This window comes from Xenopus laevis, chromosome 1S (assembly GCF_017654675.1).
Source record: "Xenopus laevis strain J_2021 chromosome 1S, Xenopus_laevis_v10.1, whole genome shotgun sequence".
NCBI lineage: Eukaryota > Metazoa > Chordata > Amphibia > Anura > Pipidae > Xenopus > Xenopus laevis.
In genome coordinates this window covers 21,950,495-21,971,958 of record NC_054372.1, presented here as the reverse complement: position 1 = coordinate 21,971,958, position 21,464 = coordinate 21,950,495, and the positions used below count along the sequence as shown (strand labels likewise).

Below are 21,464 nucleotides of genomic sequence, written 5' to 3'. Positions count from 1 at the left end.
GATTACAGTAACTCCCATATAAGCCAAATAAATAGTATAAAAAACAGTTGGTGTGCTTGGTGAAAAACTTAATTAAACTAAATAGACACACCCTTTTCAACTATCATGAAAAAATAATATTTTGCTGTGTTGTCATGTCAAACAAGATGTTTGCATCTTGTCAGTTGTAATACTTCTTCTTACTTATGTATTGAAAATTCAGCACCCTTTAGATACTCATGTCTGTTCACACTATTCACTGCTCTAGACTTGTGCCTTACACCCTTTACACATGAAGAAGATGGGTGAGGCCATCTAATATAACTTTTTTTCCTTTGTCAGTCTGCAGGAAGATGTATTACATGATGATACTGATGGATATGTGGCTCTTGGGGGAACCAAGTTTGTAAAAGGCATTATGGGATTCTTTGGACCTGTAAATTATTATAGACTCAGGACTCTGAAAAGCACAGAGGTAAATGTTATTACCAGAAATTCATAGATCTTATGTTGCCAGGGTCGGACTGGGCTGGTGGGACACCGGGAAAAAACCTTGTGGGCCCCCAGCTCTTGTAGTCCCTGCCTGCCCAGAATTGCACCCTGCACTGCTTCTTTTCCTTCTGCCACAACCTCCCTTATTAAGACCAATCGTGGCAAAACCACACACGTGGTGCAGCAGGGGGGCCCTGCAACTGCAGCCCTGGTGGGCGCCGGACCACCACTCCGGTCCTATCTGTTGAGAAATGTTCCATGTACATTTGCAAAGCATTTCTAGGCTTTGACTATTCCTTGATAGATACTGATACTATTTCTTAATTTGTTCAGATTTCTAACCCTCTAGTGGATGAGATTTATCACCAGATTGATTCTTACTACCAAAGATGTGCCAGTGTTCAAGACATTGTGCATTTGTATATCAGTAATGTGGGAAAGGAAAATGAACTACCGACACAAAGTAAGTGTATTAAATGTACAAAAACTCTTAATCTTAATTGCTGGATTAGCAGAGTAAACTTTGGAGGCTCTTTGTATAGTGTTCTCTTTAAGAAGTAGCTGCAAAAATAAAGAATTAACTTTCAGTCTCTCAATAGGCTCCTGGGCCCCAGTGATGGTGTTGACTGGAAGGATACAACATTATTGCTATAAGGGTCAGGGCACATGCTCAGATTCGGGGAGACTAGTTGCCCCGAAGTTTCCTCATGAGGCAACCCGGGCGACAGAAAACGAAGCGATCCGAGTGCCATCCTGCCAGTGATTTACATTCTAGCAAACTGGCTGCCTGTACATATCATTTTTGGGGGAAATTAGCTTTGGTAGGCACGTAAGTAGTGATGGGCGAACTTCTCCCGATTCACTTCACCAAAAAATTCGCAAATTTCCCGCAAAAATTTGCGAAAAATCGGAAAGTTCACGAAAAATTGTAAAATTCGACCGTTTTCACAAAAAATCGTGATATTTGGAAGGTTTCACTCAAAAATCATGAAATTTTAAGGTTTTCACAAAAAAATTGTGAAATTTGAAGGATGTCACAAAAAAATCGTGAAATTTAAGGTTTTCACAAAAAAAACATTAAAATCGAACATTTTCACAAAAAAATCGTGAAAATCTGATATTTTCCCGAAAAAAATTGTGAAAACCGGAAATTGATGCCGGCGAATTCGTGCCGGAGAATTTATTTGCCCATCACTACATGTGAGGATCAGGAGCATAAAGACAGGCACACAGCATCTTCAAGCAAAACACAACTTTATTTCAGTAAACTCTCCCAACATAAAGTCACTGGCATAAAGTTCATTAGCGTTTCAGCATCATGCATTCAAACTTTTCCCCACCTGGGGTTCTCACCATACAGGGTGGTTTCTCACTAAGCCCTTCTGACTTTCCCCTCCAGGCAGAGGCATAACTACAGAGGAAGCAGAACCTGTGTCTGCAGGGGGGCCCAGGAGTTATAGGGGGTCCCATGAGGCCCTAATTAATGAGGAATTTTAATATATATTGGTAAAACAGGACAACTTGTGGATATTTTGGGGACCCTAAAATTATTTTGCTTTGGGGCCCAGAAACATCTAGTTATGCCACTGCCTCCAGGGACACAAATTCACCTGCTTCAGGCCTGGCTCACCTTCTGGCAGCACCGCAATCACTTTAGACTCCATCACCTGGTCTCCCTCTGCTCCTTGCAGTGTCAGGCAGCACCCCAGCCCCTCAGACAGGTAATCTTACTGCTCTGTGCCTGCTCAGAGAGACCTTCCTAACACTTAACTACAATTAAATACCTTTCCACTTTTCCTGTGGAAATTTAGCTCCAACATGGGAACTGTACCACTGGAATGGATTATCTGGCTCACGTGTTCTCACATTCTAGAACACTACAACTTCCAGGGCAAGACAGCAAAATTCTTTAAGCAGAGAAACCATTCCCTGTTGAGACACATCTCCCTTGCAGCTTTCATCTCCTATTGCGGAAAAGTAAAGGCAAAACACACCTTTTTACACATTGCCTTGGGCATTCTACCACATATTGCTCTGACCACACTGAACTGTATGGGAGGCACAAAATAATCCATAACAGAAACAAAAAAAAATCATAATTACGACCAGTTTTCTTGTGGAAAAAGGTTTTGTTTCCATATGAGAAAAAGAGTTTTGGGACAATGTTTATGGCTAAATCTAGCATAAGTCTAGCACTGCTCACACCTCCAAAAACCCGTACTGACAATGAAGTAGGGTGGCGATACTATCATACAGAAGGTCTGCTTTTCATCAGACTAGGCAAAATACAGGGAAATGCTTAATTTTTTTCTAACATAAAACAATGCTCATGGCTCATGAGTACAGCATTGCCCCTTTGTGTTGGCTATGTATACTTTAGCACTGAAGTGTTTATTTCTTATGCAGATAAATCACACAACTACTACTTGAACTTGCATTTACAATATGGAAGGCCTTGCTGCAAGCCATTTTCATGGAAAAAAGAAGAAAAAGAGAAATATGGTCATTTGTTAAGCCTACTGCAGTCCACAGAATGGATGCCATTAGGTAAATATATATATTTACCTATATATTTATATATATATATAGATCTCAAGTTTTTCACCACACTTGACTGCAACTAGGCACACACAGGCATTTGACATGCACTATAAATTCAGTGTTGTATTCCTTTTTTGGGTTCATCCATTGTCCACAGGGCAAACTGACATCACTTTGCTGCGTATTGGAATACGTAAATATTCATCACTTGCCGGATTCAAATAATATGGATATGTAGCCCTAGGGAGAGAATATTCATGTGTGTGCAACAAACATTGTGTGTATGCTGTTAAAGGCAATACAATTTATATTCTTTTGGCATGCTCTTTATACACAAGTAGTACTTGATAATAGGCATTAGGTAACATAAGGTGGGTGCATATGGCAAACCTCTGTTGCCTCATATTTTGTCGGGTCCATAGGACAAACCTGTGACAAGGGTTATTTTATGTATCATATTGCCACCTTGTTGATGTAGTGCTCAGCAGGCTCAGAAAACAAGGAAATTGCCAACAGTTGTTAAATATCTATCATCTTTCCTATGTTTCATAGCACAACTTTGTATGGCTTCTATGTTTTGCTTTGCTCTCTCCAGGATATTCCTTAATTACCCGGGCGTAACTACAGAGGAAGCAGACCCTGCGGCTGCAGGGCCCCCCGGGAAGTATAGGGACCCCATTAGGCCCTAATTCAAATACAATTTCAATAAATATTGGTATAACTGTTCAACCTCTAGACATTTTTGGGGACTGAAAAAATGTTGCCGTGGGGACCAGTAATATCTAGTTACACCACTGTTAATTAGACATGGTTTTTAGATGTTGAGTGCTAGTTAGTATGATTTTGGTTGGTTGAGCTCCTTTACTGTTTTTCAGACTGGCGGAGGTTCGCAAGTAACACTGTTGGAAATACGTAGTGTATCAATATTCTTTATGCAAAGAGGGTACTTATGTTGTACAGGTATCCATTATTCGGATAACCGTTATCCAGAAAGCTCAGAATTATGGAAAGGCCGTCTCCCATAGACTCCATTTTATACAAATAATCCAAATATTTTTCTCTGTAATATTAAAACAACACCTTGTACATGATCCAAACTAAGTTTGAATTAATCCTCATTGAAGGCAGAACCAGCCTATTGGGTTTATTTAATATTGACATGATTTTCTAGTAGGCTTAAGGTATAGAGATCCAAATTAAAGACAGATCCTATATCCAGAAATCCCCAGGTCCATAGCATTCTGGATAACAGGTCCCATACCTGTATTGCCTTATGAAACTAAATATTGTTATTTTTATGTCCTTAGATTCCTCGAATGAACTGATGATGAGATTTGGGATTATAATATATGACAGTATCATAGAGAAGGTATCAGGAGGCCTGGACCATCTTGGTGCTGCTGTACCCTCACTGATAGAAGCAAGTTGTTCTGGATACCACAAAGCATCTTACCTCCTGGCAGTTATGTATGAAACTGGCTTACATGTGCCTGTAGATAAAGTGCAGGTAATGTTCTAGTGAGCTATCTCCAAAATATGTCAAATTTGTTAGTAGCGTGTATACAAAATCAAGTTCATTTAGTCGGGCCTGCATTATATGAGTCAAGGCTACATGCTGGACTTTGCTGCTCTGAATGTTCATTGTACTCTTGGCTGCTTTAGAGAAACAGAGTTTAGGGGCACAATTATGAAACAGCAGACAAATATGCAGTGTCGGACTGGGATGTCAGGAGCCCACCAGAAAACCTTAGACCGTGGGCCCACTTTTCAAACTATTATTCCTTCTCTCCTCAATCAAGCTCTTTATTCTCCTAAACTTTTATATCTACTTACTCTATTCTTCCATTAATACACATTTTTTCCCCATAAAACAATAGGGAATGGCCATGAAATAGGCTAAATGATTAGAAGCAAGAGGCCCACTGACACCTGGGCCCACCGGGAGTTTTCCTGGTATTCTGGTGGGCCAGTCCGACACTGCAAATATGTCCCATTGTTGTGTATAGTTATTAAAACCTTCAGTGGGTTCATAGAATTGTGGAAAGAGCAACAAATTGCATTTTTATACAGGTTGATAAATTGCAAACTAAGCTAAATTGCAGTAAAAATTTAAACTATGAACTTGTTTGATGGTGAGGTTACACTTCACATTGAATACAAAGTTAAGGTGAACTCACAAATGCTGATGGGCTGATAATTAATGTAAATGCAGATTACACTGGTTTTCATGTTACGTGTAATTTGAATACATTTTGCTTTCAGCCTTTTATTATTTATTTTATATAGTATATACAGGTATAGGATCCCTTATCCGGAAACCCGATATCCAGAAAGCTCCGAATTACGGAATGGCTGTCTCCCATAGACTCCATTTTATCCAAATAATCCAAATTTTTAAAAATGATTTCCTTTTTCTCTGTAATAATAAAACAGTAGCTTGTACTTGATCCCAACTGAGATACAATTAATCCTTATTGGAAGCAAAACCAGCCTATTGAGTTTATTTAATGTTTCAATATATTTCTAGTAGACTTAAGGAATGAAGACCCAAATTACGGAAAGATCCATTATCCGGAAAACCCCAGGTCCCAAGCATTCTGGATAACAGGTCCCATACCTGTATTAGGGATGCACTGAATCCATGAATCCTTCATGAAAGATTTCGCCAAATACAGAACCGAATTTGAATCCTAATTTGCATATGCAAATAAGGGTCAGGAAGGGGAAAAACATTGTTTACTTTTTTGTTTTGTGGCAAAAAGTTAGGCGATTTCGCTTACCATCCCTAATTTGCGCATGGATTCGGTAATGCCAGGCCGAAATGGAATCCTGCTGAAAAAGCCAGAATCCCAAACCGAATCCGGGATTCGGTGCATCCATAGTTTACTGTATATTTTATATATTGTTTGTCCCTAAATAGTGACTGGCAGCAGCCCAGAGAATGTACTGCGAGTGCAGAAGATGATGCACAGGTCTTCACTGCTAAAGAATAATGTTGGGCTTGGGTTTGTACAGAAGATTATAACATGAGAAGGCTCAGTTACTAATATAGTGCAGTATACGGAGTGTTAATATCCAAATTGCCACGTTTTAAACCCAAAACCAAGCATTCTAGCATAATTGTTGTAGAGCAAAAAACTGCGATACAACTCCATATTTGACTGTAAGGGTGCAAATCCTGCTCCACTGTTCTGAATCTGGTAAAAGTTGTGGTGAGGCTGCTGCCAAAATTTATTTTTAATCGATAATCAGCATTTGGAGCACATAAATAGGCACAATTAGGAACATTTATTGGGACAACATGCAAAGGGAAACAAAGACAGGTGCAAAATACAGGGGTTCCGTTTGCCAATATGCCCACTCCAAGGGGCAAATTCACTAACATTCGTAGTTTCGCCAGGCGCAACTTCGCCGCGCTTCGCCGCACTTCGCCAGGCGTAGTTTCGCCAGCGCTCCGCAAATTCACTAAAATCCGAAGTTGCGCTCAGGGGTAACGTAAGGTTGCAAAGTTGCGCTAGCGTTGATTCGCTATGTAAATCGAAGTTATGCTAGCGAAGGCTAATTTGCATACGGCGCCAAATTCAAATTTCAATGGAGGAATACGTATCAGCACTACAAATGCCTAGAAAACCTTAAAATCAGCAAATAAAAATGTTATTTTGCCCTACACATGTGCCCACTGTCTAGGTAAGTTGCCATGAGTCAGGAAATGTAGGGGGGAAGGAGGGGAGCCCCAAAAATTTTTTCGATCTTTTTCAGCCTATCACCCATAATGTAGAAAACACGCCAGCGTTTTTTGGGACTTAGAAAAAATTTTGACTTTTTTTGAAACAATCCCTATCTACTCTATTGCGCTTCGCCAGGTCTGAGGTGGCGAAGGAAGTCTGGCGTAAAAGGTAGCGTTCAGTACACTGCGCGCGTTAGTGAATTTGCATAGTTACGTCGCTAGCGAAAATTCGCCAGGCGTAAGGGTGCGAAGTAACACTAGCGAAACTACGCCAGCGTTCGTTAGTGAATTTGCGCAGTAACGAAAATGCCAAACGCTAGCGAATTAATGCTAGCGTTCGGCGCTTCGGTGCTTAGTGAATTTGCCCCCATGCTCTTTATTTTGCAGGAGCAATTGGCTTTTGGAGAACTATTCCTCTATAATAATAATAATAATAATAATAATAATTCCAGAAGTATAATTTTACATGTGGCTTGCAGCCCTCAAGAAAACCAAATATAGAGTTTGTAGTTCAAATGCTGCCTTCTGTGTTTTAAGCCTAAGTAGTACATAACCAAGTTGTGATCTTAAAATTGTAGTTCAGATCCTACTCTTTTGTATTTTAGGCCAACATAGGGCCTAACAAATTATCACCTGTACAAACTGTCAGGACACTAAAACGATTTTTCTGTATAAAGAGATTGTAACCATAAGAAAGGACAATTTGTAGAGTTGAAAAGCCTTGGGGACTGAAGCCTTGACTGTGTTAAAGGTAAAAGGTCATAGAAAACTAAAACTGCTATGCTGAGTAGAACTGTCACTGACCAGTCAGCAATGCAGGGAAGCCATGGGAGAATATTTACATGGAGTCTAAACCACAGTAAAAGCTATTTTCAACAAACCTAACAATAATAGGATATGGCATCCAGATAAACTCATAGGAGATCTATGTGCTTGTTTCACTCTTTCTAGGGCCTCTTATACAGTCTGGTTGGAGCACAAGGGGATGACAGGCTCGCTTTGCTGAAACTCGGCTATAAGCACTTCCAAGGAATTGATAGCTACCCTCTGGATTTAGACGTGTCGTGTTCTTATTACATTAATATTGCAAAGAAGACCCCAAAAGATCAAAAAAACAAACAGGAAGAACAGGTAACATTAATTATTTTCTCCCAGAAGAGAAATATCATAAATGACAGTGGCCCAGCACTCTGTCCATGCAGGGGGCAGCAGGGCAATTTCACATTTTATACTGAACATTACATTTTATACCTGGTATATAATTGAGTTTGACACTACTATCCTACACTGAAACAGAAACAAGACAAGCACACAAACTAGGGGGGTTATTTATCAAGGTCCGAATTTATCTCAGTATTTCTAAGTTAGAAATACGACCAACTCTGATTGCCCGAATGGACCTTATTTATGAAGAAAAAAGTGAAAAATAGGGTCGGGCAAACTCCAGAGCTTTCCCCGAAAACAATGAATTGTTCGGAGTTCTTTGTGTAGAAACCAGGAACTCATCGGATATCGGTACGGACATTGGATATCGGTACGGACATCAGCGCTGACACTCGAGAGATTTTAGATGCCGGGGTTTCAGATTCTGAGTTTTTAGACCATCGGACTTTAATAAAACTCAAAAAATTCATAGGTTTTTTTTCCCTCCGAAAACCACAAATTATTAGAGGTTCAGATATTCGGACCTTGATAAATAACCCCATATGTGTTCATACAATGTAGCCATAGGACTAGTAGCTCTGGGCCTGCCTTATGTTCCTTCTTTGATAAACAGGTTTCCTAAATGACACCCTGTAATCACCTGAATTGCAACAGTACTTCACTGTCATCAGAAAAGGGAGAGACACCCAAAAAGACAACAGACACTTCTACAAAATAAATATATTGCACATTGTAAAGACATCTCATGCTTTATCACAGCAGGCATATGCAGAAGCCATTCGGCTCACGGATGATAATATGCTCAAAGAACAAACCAGAGAAAATGATGATTTATTTTTGTGGCTTAAACAGAATGCTGAAAGAGGGGATCCATATGCCCAGGTAACTAAGCAGTGCTACAGCATGTAATCCAGGGCCCTATGACTTTTGTTGAACTGTTGGAAGATTCTGGGACTTGAGGGTCAGTACCAGCTGGGGAGCCAGATATGCTTAATATCAATCCAGTCTGTGTGTAAAATACAGGTTATAAGGGCCATCTGCTCACAGCTTTAAGGGATTCGATCAATTAAAAAAAACATATCTTTTCACAAAATGCATCAGTTAAAAGTGTTCCTCCAGCAGAATCCTGCATTAAAATTAATTTTTCAAAGGAGCAACCAGATTTTGTATACTTAGTTTTTAAATTTGACAAGGGGCTAAACGTGTTTTTAGTTTCCCAGGTGCCCCCAGCCATGTGCTCTGATAAACTTCAGTCACTCTTTACTGCTGCGCTGCAAGTGGGAGTGATATAAATCTCCTCCCCTCCCCGCCCCAAGCAGCCTATCAAAAGAACAATAGTCAGGTAATAAGATAACAGCTGCATTGCTAAAAATTTAATTTAGTAATAAAAATTAGGGATGCACCGAATCCAGGATACGGTTCGGGATTCGGCCAGGATTCGGTCTTTTTCAGCAGGATTAGGATTTGGCCGAATCCTTCTGCCCAGCAGAACCGAATCCAAATCCTAATTTGCATATGTAAATTAGGGGCTGGAAGGGTAATAACGTGACTTTTTGGCACAAAACAAGGAAGTAAAAAAATTGTTCCCCTTCCCACCCCTAATTTGCATATGCAAATTAGGATTCGGTTCGGTATTCGGCTGAATCTTTTTTGAAGGATTTGGGGGTTCGGCCGAATCCAGATAGAATCCAGAATAGTGGATTCGGTGCATCCCTAATAAAAATCTACAACATAAAAATCATGGCAGGATCCCTTGAATGTAAAAGTTTAAACAAAAAAGGAACCTAAGAATTTAGGAGCAAATTTACTAAAGGGCAAGTGGCTGTTGCTAGTGAAAATTCACCCAAAAAACACTTCCAAGGACAACAGCAATTTACTAAAAGAAGTAGAGGACAGTTCGCTAGCGAACGAGTTCAGCGCTAACGTAGTTTCATGCCCTTTCGCCAGGTGAATTTTCGCAAACAATTGTTACTCCACAAATTCATCAAAGTGCGAATTTTCCACTGCATTTTCGCCAGAGTCTGTTTCGCCCCGGTTATAACTGGTGAACTGATAAGATGAAGCCACATCCTCCTCAATCTTATGTCAGTGACATCATATCCTGTATGCCGAAAAGTCATAAAAAAAAGACAAAACACTGGCGTTTTTTCATATCTTCAAGTGGGATTATGTTTAAAAATTGTAACTTAAATATATTATATATATTTATATAATATATATTATATATATTTTTTTAACTATTTGAAGCTCATGCCCCATTTGTTTTAGGGTGGGACTGGTATGTCAGGGGCCTACCAGAAAACCTTAGACTGAGGGCTCACTTTCCAAACTATTATTTCTCCTCTCCTCACTCAACTTCTTTATTCTCCTAGTTTTTTATATCTACATACTATACTCTTTTCTTCCATTATTAAGCCTCTTAAAGAAATAGGGAATGGCCATGAAATAGGCCAAATAATTAGAAGTAAGAGGCCCACTGACACCTGGGCCCACCGGGAGTTTTCCTGGTATCCCTGTGGGCCAGTCCAACACTGTAGGATGGGCTCACGTCTAGGACATTAGAGGATCTCTTTTGTTTTTATTTTGTTTCCTTGGACATTTGTAATAATAAGTGGCCACTTCCAGCAATCTCACCATCTATAATAAAGACATATATATGACCTATATGTACCTGCCCTATTCAAATTGACCTACGCGTAAATGTAAAGTTTTGCTAGGCAGAAATGAACGTTAGCGAAAGTTTACTTTGAAATGCTCACGCTGACTAATTTTCGCTGGTGAAACATCGACAGCATTCATCTGCGAGACATAACTTTGCATTTTGATGAATAAGTGTATGTGTTGCAAATTAACGTCTGACGATGTTGTACAAAGTGTGGCAGAGCCTTCCGTGGTGAAAATTCACCCTTTAATAAATTTCCTCCTTGGTCTTTGAGTCTCTGATGTCAGTGGTTGCACAAACCATTTTTGTTCCCTTGTAGCACAGACTGGCACAGATGTATTTCTGGGGACAGCAAGGTGTGTCCAAAAATATCAAAGCAGCCTTGGAGTGGTACAAGAGAGGCGCACTAGAGAATGAAGACCCTATAATAATGTATGACTATGCTGTAATACTTTTTAAGGTAATAATCTTGTTTTTAGTACTTTTTTCGACTTTTACCATTTTATTTACATTTATTTATTGGGTCTTTATATTATCTTACAATATATCTTACAAAAAATATGTAAAATAATGTCAGATACACTAGATTTTTTTCTGTGCAATCTGCAATTCATTATCTTCCACTTCCTCTTTACATGAGTGCCATTAGAGGATTAAATGATCATGTAGGCTGCAAGTTTACCTAATGTTATCTAATATCAGGATTATAATTATTACCCACTACTTTTTTATTTAAGGGTGAAGTTATTCGGAAGAACATGAAGCTGGCCTTCAAACTAATGAAAACAGCAGCAGACAAGGTAAACACAGAGGTTCACTAAAGACATATGTCTGAGTTTAGCTGAGACTCTTCATTCTGCACATCAGTTTGTTATCCAACATGGGTAAAATACCACAGCACTTCAAACTACTAAATATATAAAACCACATTTATTATTCTGGCATGGTCACAGCAACATTTCATACATATTAGTCATTTAACAACTTGTGGAGACATGGTGCCTTGTAGCTGTGAGAGGTAATAGGAGCAGCATAAAACTGCATTCACGAGGAAAGCCAATCCTTTTGAGGACCAGGTCATGTGTGTTAAAAGGGTTGTTCACCTTCAAAACTTTTTGTCAGTTCAGTAGGTTTCAGATCACCAGAAAGAAAGTCTTTTTCCTGTTACTTTCTATTTTCTATTGGTGACCGTTTTTCTAATATTGAAGTGTATAGTTAAATTTTTCACCTTCTAAAGCAGCTTTGAGGGGGGTCGCCGACTATTTAACTGTTCTAAATTGATACTTAGTTGATACATTTGTTATCTTTGTCCTTGCTGAGCCGAATCCCTGAGTTTCATTAAAGGCAGCTGTTAGAATTGATACAATAGTTGCTAATATTCCACAGATACTGCTGAGAAATGTATCAACTAATTGTATCAACTAAATGCAGCAAATTGTAACAGTTCAAATGCTCCTGGATCACTGAGCTGCCAGACTGTGTATATATATATATATATATATATATATATATTTTAATATATTCCAGCATTCAAATGCTTATTAATGAGCTCTGTAAAAATGCTCTGTAAGGCTACAAATGTATTGTTATTGCTACTTTTTATTATTCATCTTTAGTGATGGGCGAATTTATTCACCAGGCGCGAATTCGTGGCAAATTTCTGCGGTTCACCGATTTAGACGTCAGCCACAATTAAACGGACGCCCATTGACTTTAATGCGCGTCATTTTTGACACCGGCAAATTGTCGCCAGCAACAAAATTCGCACTTCACAAATTTTTCGCCTGTTACATCAAAATGGGACAAATTTGCCCATCACTATTCATCTTTCTATTCAAGCCTCTCTCCTGTTCATTTTCCAGTGTCTTATTCATATCAACACATGGTGGCTATGGTAATTTGGACCCTAGCAACCAAGTTGCTGAAATTGCAAACTGGAGAGCTGCTGAATAAAAAGCAAAATAATTAAAAAAAACACAAATAATGACACATGAAAACCAATGGCAAATTGTCTCAGAATATCACTCTCTACATCATACTAAAAGTTAACTCAAAGGAAAAAAATCTGAAATATAATTTACTAATTAACTATAATACTACCACTCGAAGACAGAAAAACTGAAACTTCATCTGCAAACAGAAACTTCTACTACATTAAATTAAATAAATTTAGCTGTATCATTTCAGATATTTAATGTCAGATGTAAACACTTCAATAGATACAGTATTTAAATGCTTTGTGTTTACAGGGAAAGCATGAAGCACTTAATGGTTTGGGATGGTACTATCATAATTTCCAAAAGGATAGTTTCAATGCTGCCAAGTACTGGAAGAGAGCATATGACATGGGAAATCCAGATGCTGCATTTAATCTTGGAGTCCTGTATTTAAATGGAGAATACCCAGGGGAACCAGGAATTAATGAGGTAAGGCGTTAGACCAGTGACCCCCAGTGAGCATCATGTTGTTCACCAATCCCTTGGATGTTGCTCCCAGTGGCCTCAAAGCAGATGGGTTTTTTTTTTTAATTCCTTTTGGAGGCAAGTTTTAGCTTCCTGTAGGCTACCAGTCCACATAGGGGCAATCAAATGCCCAACCAGGAATTATTTTCATGCTTGTGTTGCTCTTCATCTCTTTTTACATCTGAATGTTGCTCACAGGTAAAAAAAAGGTTTGGGATCCCTGAGTTAGACAATGCATATTGAGAATTAACTTCATTCCACATCAGTAGTTGGTGTGTCCATGAAAACAGCATCAGAATGACACATTCCTAGGATTTGCTTACATAGAGATAAGCAGGATACTAAGTAAACCCAACTAATAATTCCCAAACTGCCCAGAAGTAATCCCTAGTATGAACAAACCCATAGAGGCACATTTACCAAAGGGCGCATTGTGGTTTTAGGTGAAAATTTGTCAAAATAAAAATTCGCAACAGCATTGCCTATTGAATAAGAGGTGAAGAAGACAATTCACTAGCGAAAAACCTCGAGAACTTTCTCGCTGTTTCGCCAGGCAAACTTTGGCTCAGGCGAACGATCGTTAATCCGCAGATTTATCAAAGTATAACCTTTCCAATATGTTACACCTTTCGCCAAAGTCTACTCAACATGTCAGTGTCTACTATGTCAGTGACATCATATCCTGTATTCAAAAATATTCATATAAAAAGAAAAAACACTGGCGTTTTTTCATATTTTAATGTTAAATTATGTTAACACATTTTAACTGTTAAATACTGTATATGTTATTTACACTTTTTTAACCATTTGAAGCTCATGCCATATGTTTTAGGGTGGGCTCATGTCTAGGACAATAGAGGATATCTTGTTTTTATTTTGTTTCCTTGGACACTTTTAGGGGCACATTTACTAAGCTCGAGTGAAGGATTCGAAGTAAAAAAACTTCGAATTTCGAAGGTTTTTTTTGGGTACTTCGACCTTCGACTTCGAAACGAACAATTCGAACTAAAAATTGTTCGACTATTCGACCATTCGATAGTCGAAGTACTGTCTCTTTAAAAAAAACTTTGACTACCTACTTCGCCACTTTAAACCTACCGAGCACTAATGTTAGCCTATGGGGACCTTCCCCATAAGGTTTCTAAGCTTTTTCTGATCGAAGGAAAATCCTTCGATCGACGGATTAAAATCCTTCACTCGATCGATCGAAGTATCGAAAAATCGAAGTCGAAGGATTTTACTTCGATGGTTGAATATAGAGGGTTAATCAACCCTCGATATTTGACCCTTAGTAAATGTGCCCCTTTATAATAAGTGGCCACTTCCAGCAATTTCACCATCACTAATAAATACATACATATGACCTGTATATAGCCGCCATATTTAAATTGATGTAAGCGTAGGTATATTGAGGAAGTTTCCCTAGGAAGAAAGTACCGCTAGAGAAAAATCATTTCCTGATAGGAATTTTCGCATTTTGTTGAATACTCGTAGACGTAGCGAAATACGACTAGTGTAGTTGTGCGAAGTATGGCGAAGCTTTCTGAAGCAAGAATTCTGACCTAAGTAAATGTGCCCAATAGACTTTGCAGAGATCTACATATAGAAATATTTTGTTCCATAATTTGTGTTTGCATAATATTGCATTTGAAGATCTTGTCATGGGCAACAGGGTAATAATATACTAAACAATATTCTCTTTACAGACTCGGGCTTTTAAGTACATCTCCAGAGCTTCAGAAGGAGGCCATATTGACGCCATCATCTTTTTAGTCCAATATTTAATGATGGGAAGTTTGAAGAGTGTCCCAAGGGATCCAAAAGCAGGAATTATGTAATTGCCCATTATAGTAACATCAGGTTAAAATGTATATTTGTGTATGTGTGCCTGTATGTATTTTTCTCTGTCACTTTTCAAATTGTTAATGGAAAAAAGTGGGTTCTCTAATTAGAAAAAAGTATAATTACTGAGTTTATTGGAACATTTTCTTTGAATAGTAATATGTTATCGTAGGTGTTATCAAGACATTTCTCTGGGGGTGGTGTAGGACCAACTGTGTTTGACTGAGGATATAAAGGAAGCACCATTGCTGGCAGACAGAGAGAGAGAGAATGTTGGGAAATCTCCTGTATCATTATTAATAGAAACCTATATCTCCTTAATACCCATAAGACTCTGCCTCTGCACGGGTAAGGCTCCCACATCTGTAGGATTACAGACAATATCAAAATCACCCTAAACAGTACATAGGAGGATCTTGTATAGCACATGAAATAACATAACGTTCTTAGTTTAAGATCTTAGAACACCGAATATAAAGAGATACATAGGGATACATATGAATGAAATACATAAACATCTACAGTAGTGTTTAGAATAATAGCAATGCATTTAAAATTTGAATAAAGCTCAATATCCTTATAATAAGTTTTATTTCCATACATGCAAATGCATTGGGAACACTGTACATTCTATTCCAAATCAAAACATGAAGAAACATTTAAAACACCTGTTTTTTTCACAGAATCAATGACTTCACTAATTGAACCCACACTGCTATTATTTTGAACACTGCTATTATTTGGAACAAGCCTCAATGACACAGAATCAGCAGCATGTCATGACTGTTGGGACTGTTGGGTTTCTATTACTCTACTACACCTACTAGTAAATAATTTGCCATGTAGAAATCACTACAAACAGTGATTGATCAGATTAGTGATGTTGGACTGCTATTATTCTGAACACAACTGTAATAAAATAATGAGGATCATTTGGTACAATGAAATACACTGATGGGCCCAATGTGATGGACAGCTGGGTTTAAACCCAGGTGAATTATGTAACCGTGTAACCATTTTCAGTTTTTTTTTTATATATCTTCCTGGGTAGGATCATTATAAAGAACTAAAAAAGGAGAGAAATTGAAAGAACTGGCCCTCACAGTTACACCTTCCCATATATAACCTCCGAGGTAATTGGAAGTATTAAGATTAAAACATAACTTTTAATCAGCATTTAAAATCCATGTCCAAACAAAAAATATTTAAAAAGACAGCTAGAAACAGGACATTGAATGACCGGGTAAAAGGAGGGTTGTCACGAGTGGTGCTGAGCAACTGTTTAACCAAGTGATTGGTTAATCCTAGTGGGTGTTAGGTATAGATTATGAACCAAATCAGCAAATGGCTTTCTTGCCGTGCTGGTAAATACCAGTTCTGTATTTAACCCACGGTTCATTCAGCCAGTTCCAACCCCTTCACCCTCATAGTACACCACCCGCTTTAAAGTACCCTTCAATAGTAATGCCGTGTTCCTTAGGCACTTAATTTCTGCAAAGAGCTAAGGTTCTGGCCCACGGATCATTTGACCACATCCAACCCCTTCACCCTTGTGATGCACCCTCCCCATCCGTTTTCCCATTAAAGTCCCTATCAGACGTCCTGTTTCTAGCTGTCTTTTTAAATATTTTTTGTTTGATCATCGATTTTAAATGCTGATTAAAAGTTATGTTTTAATTTTAATACTTCCAATTACCTCGGAGGTTATATATGGGAAGGTACAACTGTGAGGGTCAGTTCTTTCAATTTCTCTCCTTTTTTTGTATATAATTATTATTTGGCCTTGCACACCATACACTGTGTTTGATGGTTGGTGCTCCCCAATACCACACTTTTTTCATTATAAATAACAAACATTCTAGTCTGCTCTGTGTTTTGTTTGTTTGTATTTTATTTTATATCAGAGCAATTTAGTTCATGTTAGCCTACATACAGAGTTTCCAGTTCTATACATTAAATGCAACTTGCTTTGGGATATTATGAATGTAAGATATATGTTTATAGCTAAATAAATATGGTTTTGTAGTTGTCGTTAGCTTAAATAACTTTTATTCTCTTATAATGTAGATGGGCAAAGTCAGTGGCAGAGCAAAATGGACATATAGGGCATGTCATAAGGAAAGCTCTGAATGCATATCTGGACAAGTCTTTGTAAGTATCACAGCCACGTGGCTTTTGCCATCATTAAATAGACTTTATCTGATTAATAATGACTTTGTACAGAACAAGGGATGTGTCTTTTGTCTCCTGCAAGCGCCACCAGCTCAGCACTCGCTACACTATCATGGTGTGGATATAAATTAGGGTTGCCCCAAAAAAATTCCTGCCTTCCTATATATTTATCTTTTTTCCCTATTAATAACATTGGGATCAGCCATCATTTTTACTGGCCAGGCCAGTAAAATACCGGCCAGGTGGCAACCGATCCACTGGACAGGGAATGGTGTGATAAGGGCTAATACTGATCAGTATTGATGAAAATATTATAACATCTATAACTGAGATTATAAAAATATCTCCAGTTTTAAATCCAACTGTGGTGGAGCAGTTCATTTTTAAAAATGCGGTATTTGATTTGAATTTATTATTTCCATTTATGACCAGTAGTGGGTGTCAGTGGTTCATAAGAAAAACCTGGCAGCTGCTGGGCTGTACTCACAGAAGCATTGCAGTGTGCTGTGCAATAAAGAACTATTGTAATAAGGTGGCACTTGTATGTCTGAGAATTATACGAATTATTGGGTGTATGTTGTGAGTTTGTCATGCTGTTCATCATTTTGTGTTCATGACATGGGCACTGCCAACCATCATACACAATCTAAATACTTGTAAGAAAAGGATGGAATCCCGATACTGATCAGTCCGTGGTACTTCAGTGGTTCTTCTGGTCAACGCTAACACTTGTCCATCAACAATAAAGGTGTTTAATGAATAATAAAAAACTAAAGGACGTAATTTACATATAAATACACTTGTAAAAACCATTTATTTGCACCACCTTATGGTCATGATTGTTCATATGAGTGGAGGCAACTGCCATACACAACCCTGCATGGCCTCCATGGCAGATAAGATTAGTGGAATTCAGACAGAGTCGGCAGCTTATTGGTCCATGTGTGGGGCCATCCGACGGGCTCCCCTGGTCAATATCTGGCTGAAAGTTGAACAGATGCCAATTCGGCAGGGTAAAAAATCCTATCAGATTGCAGCCACATCTGTTCGTTGTTGCAGTCCCGCGATCTGACAGTCCATATCGCCTCCATCCTGATCCCTAGGGCCCACGATTGGATCAGCCCGATATTGCCCACCTCAATGTGGGAATATCGGGGAGAGATCTGCTTGTTTGGCGACATCGGATCTCCCTGTGTATGGTCACCTTTAGGTGGAAATAAATAAGGGTTTTTATTATTTGTGGTTTTCATATTTTTTTTTTAACTTTTTATTCAGCAGCTCTCCAGTTTCCAATTTTAGCAGTCTGGTTGCTAGGGTCCAAATTACCCTAGCAACCATTCCTTGATTTGAATCAGAGACTGGGATGTGAATAGGAGAGGCCTGAATAGAAAGATTAGTAATAAAATGTAGCAATAACAATGCACTTGTAGCCTTACAGAGAGCTTAATTTAAGATGGATTAGTGACCCCCACTGAAAAGCTGGAAAGAGTTAGAAGAAAATGGCAGATAATTAAAAAACTATATATAAAAAAAAAATAATGAAGACCGAATAATAATGAATAAATAATGAAAAGTTTCTTAGAATTAACTTAAAGATGAACCACCCTTTACGTTATTAGTTATAATTAAGTTCCTGGATATTGAGGTATATTGAGGAGGTGCTGGAGAGCCCTCTACCACCTCTTGACCTAGCTTGGCTTTCCATTTGGCTGCTACAAATAGGTTTTATTGGTTTCTAGAAAAAAAATGAAATGCAGGGAAGCAGGAATTAACTTTTATGATTTCTAGGACATTGGGATTGCCTAATTTGTAAGGATGGTGTAAAGGAGGTGTAGCAGGTGTAGGCATACCCTATGGGTGGGTTGGTAGGGCAGTAGCCATATACATTCTCTCCCCTCAAGGAGAAGGTTGGATGGTGCTGAGAACCTGGAGTAAGGAATGACTGAGTGAGGAGAAAGACACAGAAATCCAAAAGGTACAGGGCTCATAATTGCTCTAGGAGTGAAAGATTGTCATGGCTATTTCATAGAGCAGCCTGGAGCTATAATGAGAAACTAGATCATTAGTACCATTGTGATAAAGGTCTGGTCTTCTATAGCAACCAATCAGCAGGAAGCATTTACTAGTCTACTATTGTGTCTTTTATTCCATATGGGGGATAATGTGTTTCCACCAGTGCAGGGGCCTCTGTGTGTAGACCAGTGATCCCCACCCAGTAGCTCGTGAGTAACATGTTGCTCTCCAACTCCTTGGATGTTGCTCCCAGTGGCCTCAAAGCAGGTGCTTATTTTTGAATTCCAGGCTTGGAGGCAAGTTTTGGTTGCATAAAAACCAGGTGCACTACCAAACACAGCCTCAATGTAGGGTGACAATCCACATAGGGGCTACCAAATGGCCAATCACAGCCCTTATTTGGAACCCAAGAACATTTTTCATGCTTGTGTTGCTCCCCATCTCCTTTTACTTCTGAATGTTGCTCACGGTTGAAAAGGTTGGGGATCCCTGGTGTAGACTAAGCATTGCTGAGGAAAACACCATTGTATTCATGAAGCTTTAAATCCTTTCATGTCAGTAAACACCACAGAAGGCTGAAATACATCAGCTTAGAAGTGCTGCCGGTGCAATTGGCCTGAACAACCCTCCATAAATACAGGGCAGTTTTACACAGTGATGCTGTTACACCTGTTAGCTCATATTACAGGTACATAATTCCTTGTAAAAAAAAAAGGCAAAGGATTACCATAATAAAGCAAACACTGTGGAATTGCATGGTCATTAGCTTGCATTTCATTTTCTTTACCATGGAAATCCTTGTTTACAACTGATCATATTTAACATGAGATTAACAAACACTTTAACAGAGATATGAATCTAGGATGGTTATTTCCTATTTACAGCACATGTTACAAGCACTGAATTCCAACAGTCCATGCAGATGGAAATCCCAAGTTTGGGGGGCCTTATTTATCAAAGTTCAAATTTATCTGATTATTTTAATGAAAAAAGTCTGACCAAACTAGAATCCAAGATCGGACCTTATTTATTATTTTAAAAAAATCACGATTTAATCAGATCGGGGACAAATACGAAAAAATGTAGTGAAAATCTTGTGATTTTTTCAGATTTTTTCCCCGAATACCTTGATTTTTTTTTGTTTTTTGCCCGAAAAGTCAGAAACAGTCGGATTTTTGGACAAATTCCAGTGCAGACCACAGTAATTTCCAGATAGGATAGGGACATCTCCCATTGACTTATATACAACCTCACTAGGTCTGAGATGCAGGATTTTCGGATTCGAACATTTTCCATCCTCGGGGTATAATAAGTTACAAGTTTTTGTCATTCGGACTTTAATAAATAACCCCCTTAATGTTGGCCCAATGTTCTATTTTACTACTCTTCTCTTTCCGTTTCTTTATTCTCTGCTCTTTTTCAGTCTTCTCCACACCATGTTCAACTCTTCCCCCTTCACCTATTGCTCAGTTCTTCCCTTTTCTCTTCTGGTATCTAAAGACAAAAATGAGGAATAGAAAAAGACAGCAGCTTTGAGCATTACATTTTGCCATCCTGCATTTAATGGCTTAGCGTGTTATTGTTCTATTGTTTTCTCTTCTTCCCTCACCTGAGAGCACAATCTTGCAAAGCTGGACATTAAACACGTGTGTTTTGCTATTCATCCCGACAGACATGTATCGGTTCTAAACTACATCCTAACTGCTGAGGCTGGAGTAGAAGTTTCACAGACTAACATGGCTTATCTTTGTGAAGAACATCCTGTAAGTATTTTGTTCTTCTATTTCCATGAATTGCCACCTGTTTCATTTCAAATGAATAAAGAAGTTGTATTTGTTGTATTTTCAGGAGTTTGCTACTACATACCTGAGAGATGCCTGTATTATGCGGTACTACAACCTTTCAGTGTACCAAAACAATCCTCCCTCTGTTGGTAGGTACTGCATAATCTGCACTTAACACAAAATCCTGTGAGTACAGTGCTGAAAGTGATCTGCTGTATATGTCTCAGAGCATGGGCCCCCTGGCAGTTGAGGTCATCTTTGCTTTATTTTAATGACAAGGGTTCTTTTAATTTACTAATAAACTAAAATAACTATTTGGTGCTAAACACTACCCATGATTCCGTTAACTCCTTTCTGTAAGCCAGCTTTCAATACTTTGGGGATGGTTTTACAAAAATTCGATTTCCTATTCTTTTCCACAAATCATAATTTTTTTCAAAAACTGTGTTTCTTTTTGTATTACTCTAACGTGGGAATGTAATAAAAGTCGGTAACGGAAAAACTATTCACAATGCATTTGCGCAAACAAATTTTGCTTCGTGCGAATTTAATATAGCTTTTGCGAACCCTGAAACTGTTTAGCGACCACTTCCGACAGTGGAAGACCATTTGCGAATTTTATAGTA

The 21,464-nt window shown here is 38.5% G+C and overlaps 1 protein-coding gene across 1 annotated transcript in view; it reads left to right on the top strand.

Annotated features, from left to right (window-relative positions):
• Positions 1 to 21,464, top strand: part of sel1l3.S (sel-1 suppressor of lin-12-like 3 S homeolog) — a 42,228-nt gene that overhangs the window by 12,403 nt on the left and 8,361 nt on the right. The window contains exons 7-19 of the mRNA XM_018243080.2: positions 322 to 454; positions 805 to 934; positions 2,878 to 3,018; positions 4,320 to 4,519; positions 7,691 to 7,870; positions 8,663 to 8,785; positions 10,885 to 11,025; positions 11,303 to 11,365; positions 12,815 to 12,991; positions 14,734 to 14,861; positions 16,937 to 17,020; positions 20,727 to 20,817; positions 20,903 to 20,987. Coding sequence (XP_018098569.1) covers positions 322 to 454; positions 805 to 934; positions 2,878 to 3,018; positions 4,320 to 4,519; positions 7,691 to 7,870; positions 8,663 to 8,785; positions 10,885 to 11,025; positions 11,303 to 11,365; positions 12,815 to 12,991; positions 14,734 to 14,861; positions 16,937 to 17,020; positions 20,727 to 20,817; positions 20,903 to 20,987 — 1,676 coding nt within the window. The remainder of the gene's footprint in view (positions 1 to 321; positions 455 to 804; positions 935 to 2,877; positions 3,019 to 4,319; positions 4,520 to 7,690; positions 7,871 to 8,662; positions 8,786 to 10,884; positions 11,026 to 11,302; positions 11,366 to 12,814; positions 12,992 to 14,733; positions 14,862 to 16,936; positions 17,021 to 20,726; positions 20,818 to 20,902; positions 20,988 to 21,464) is intronic.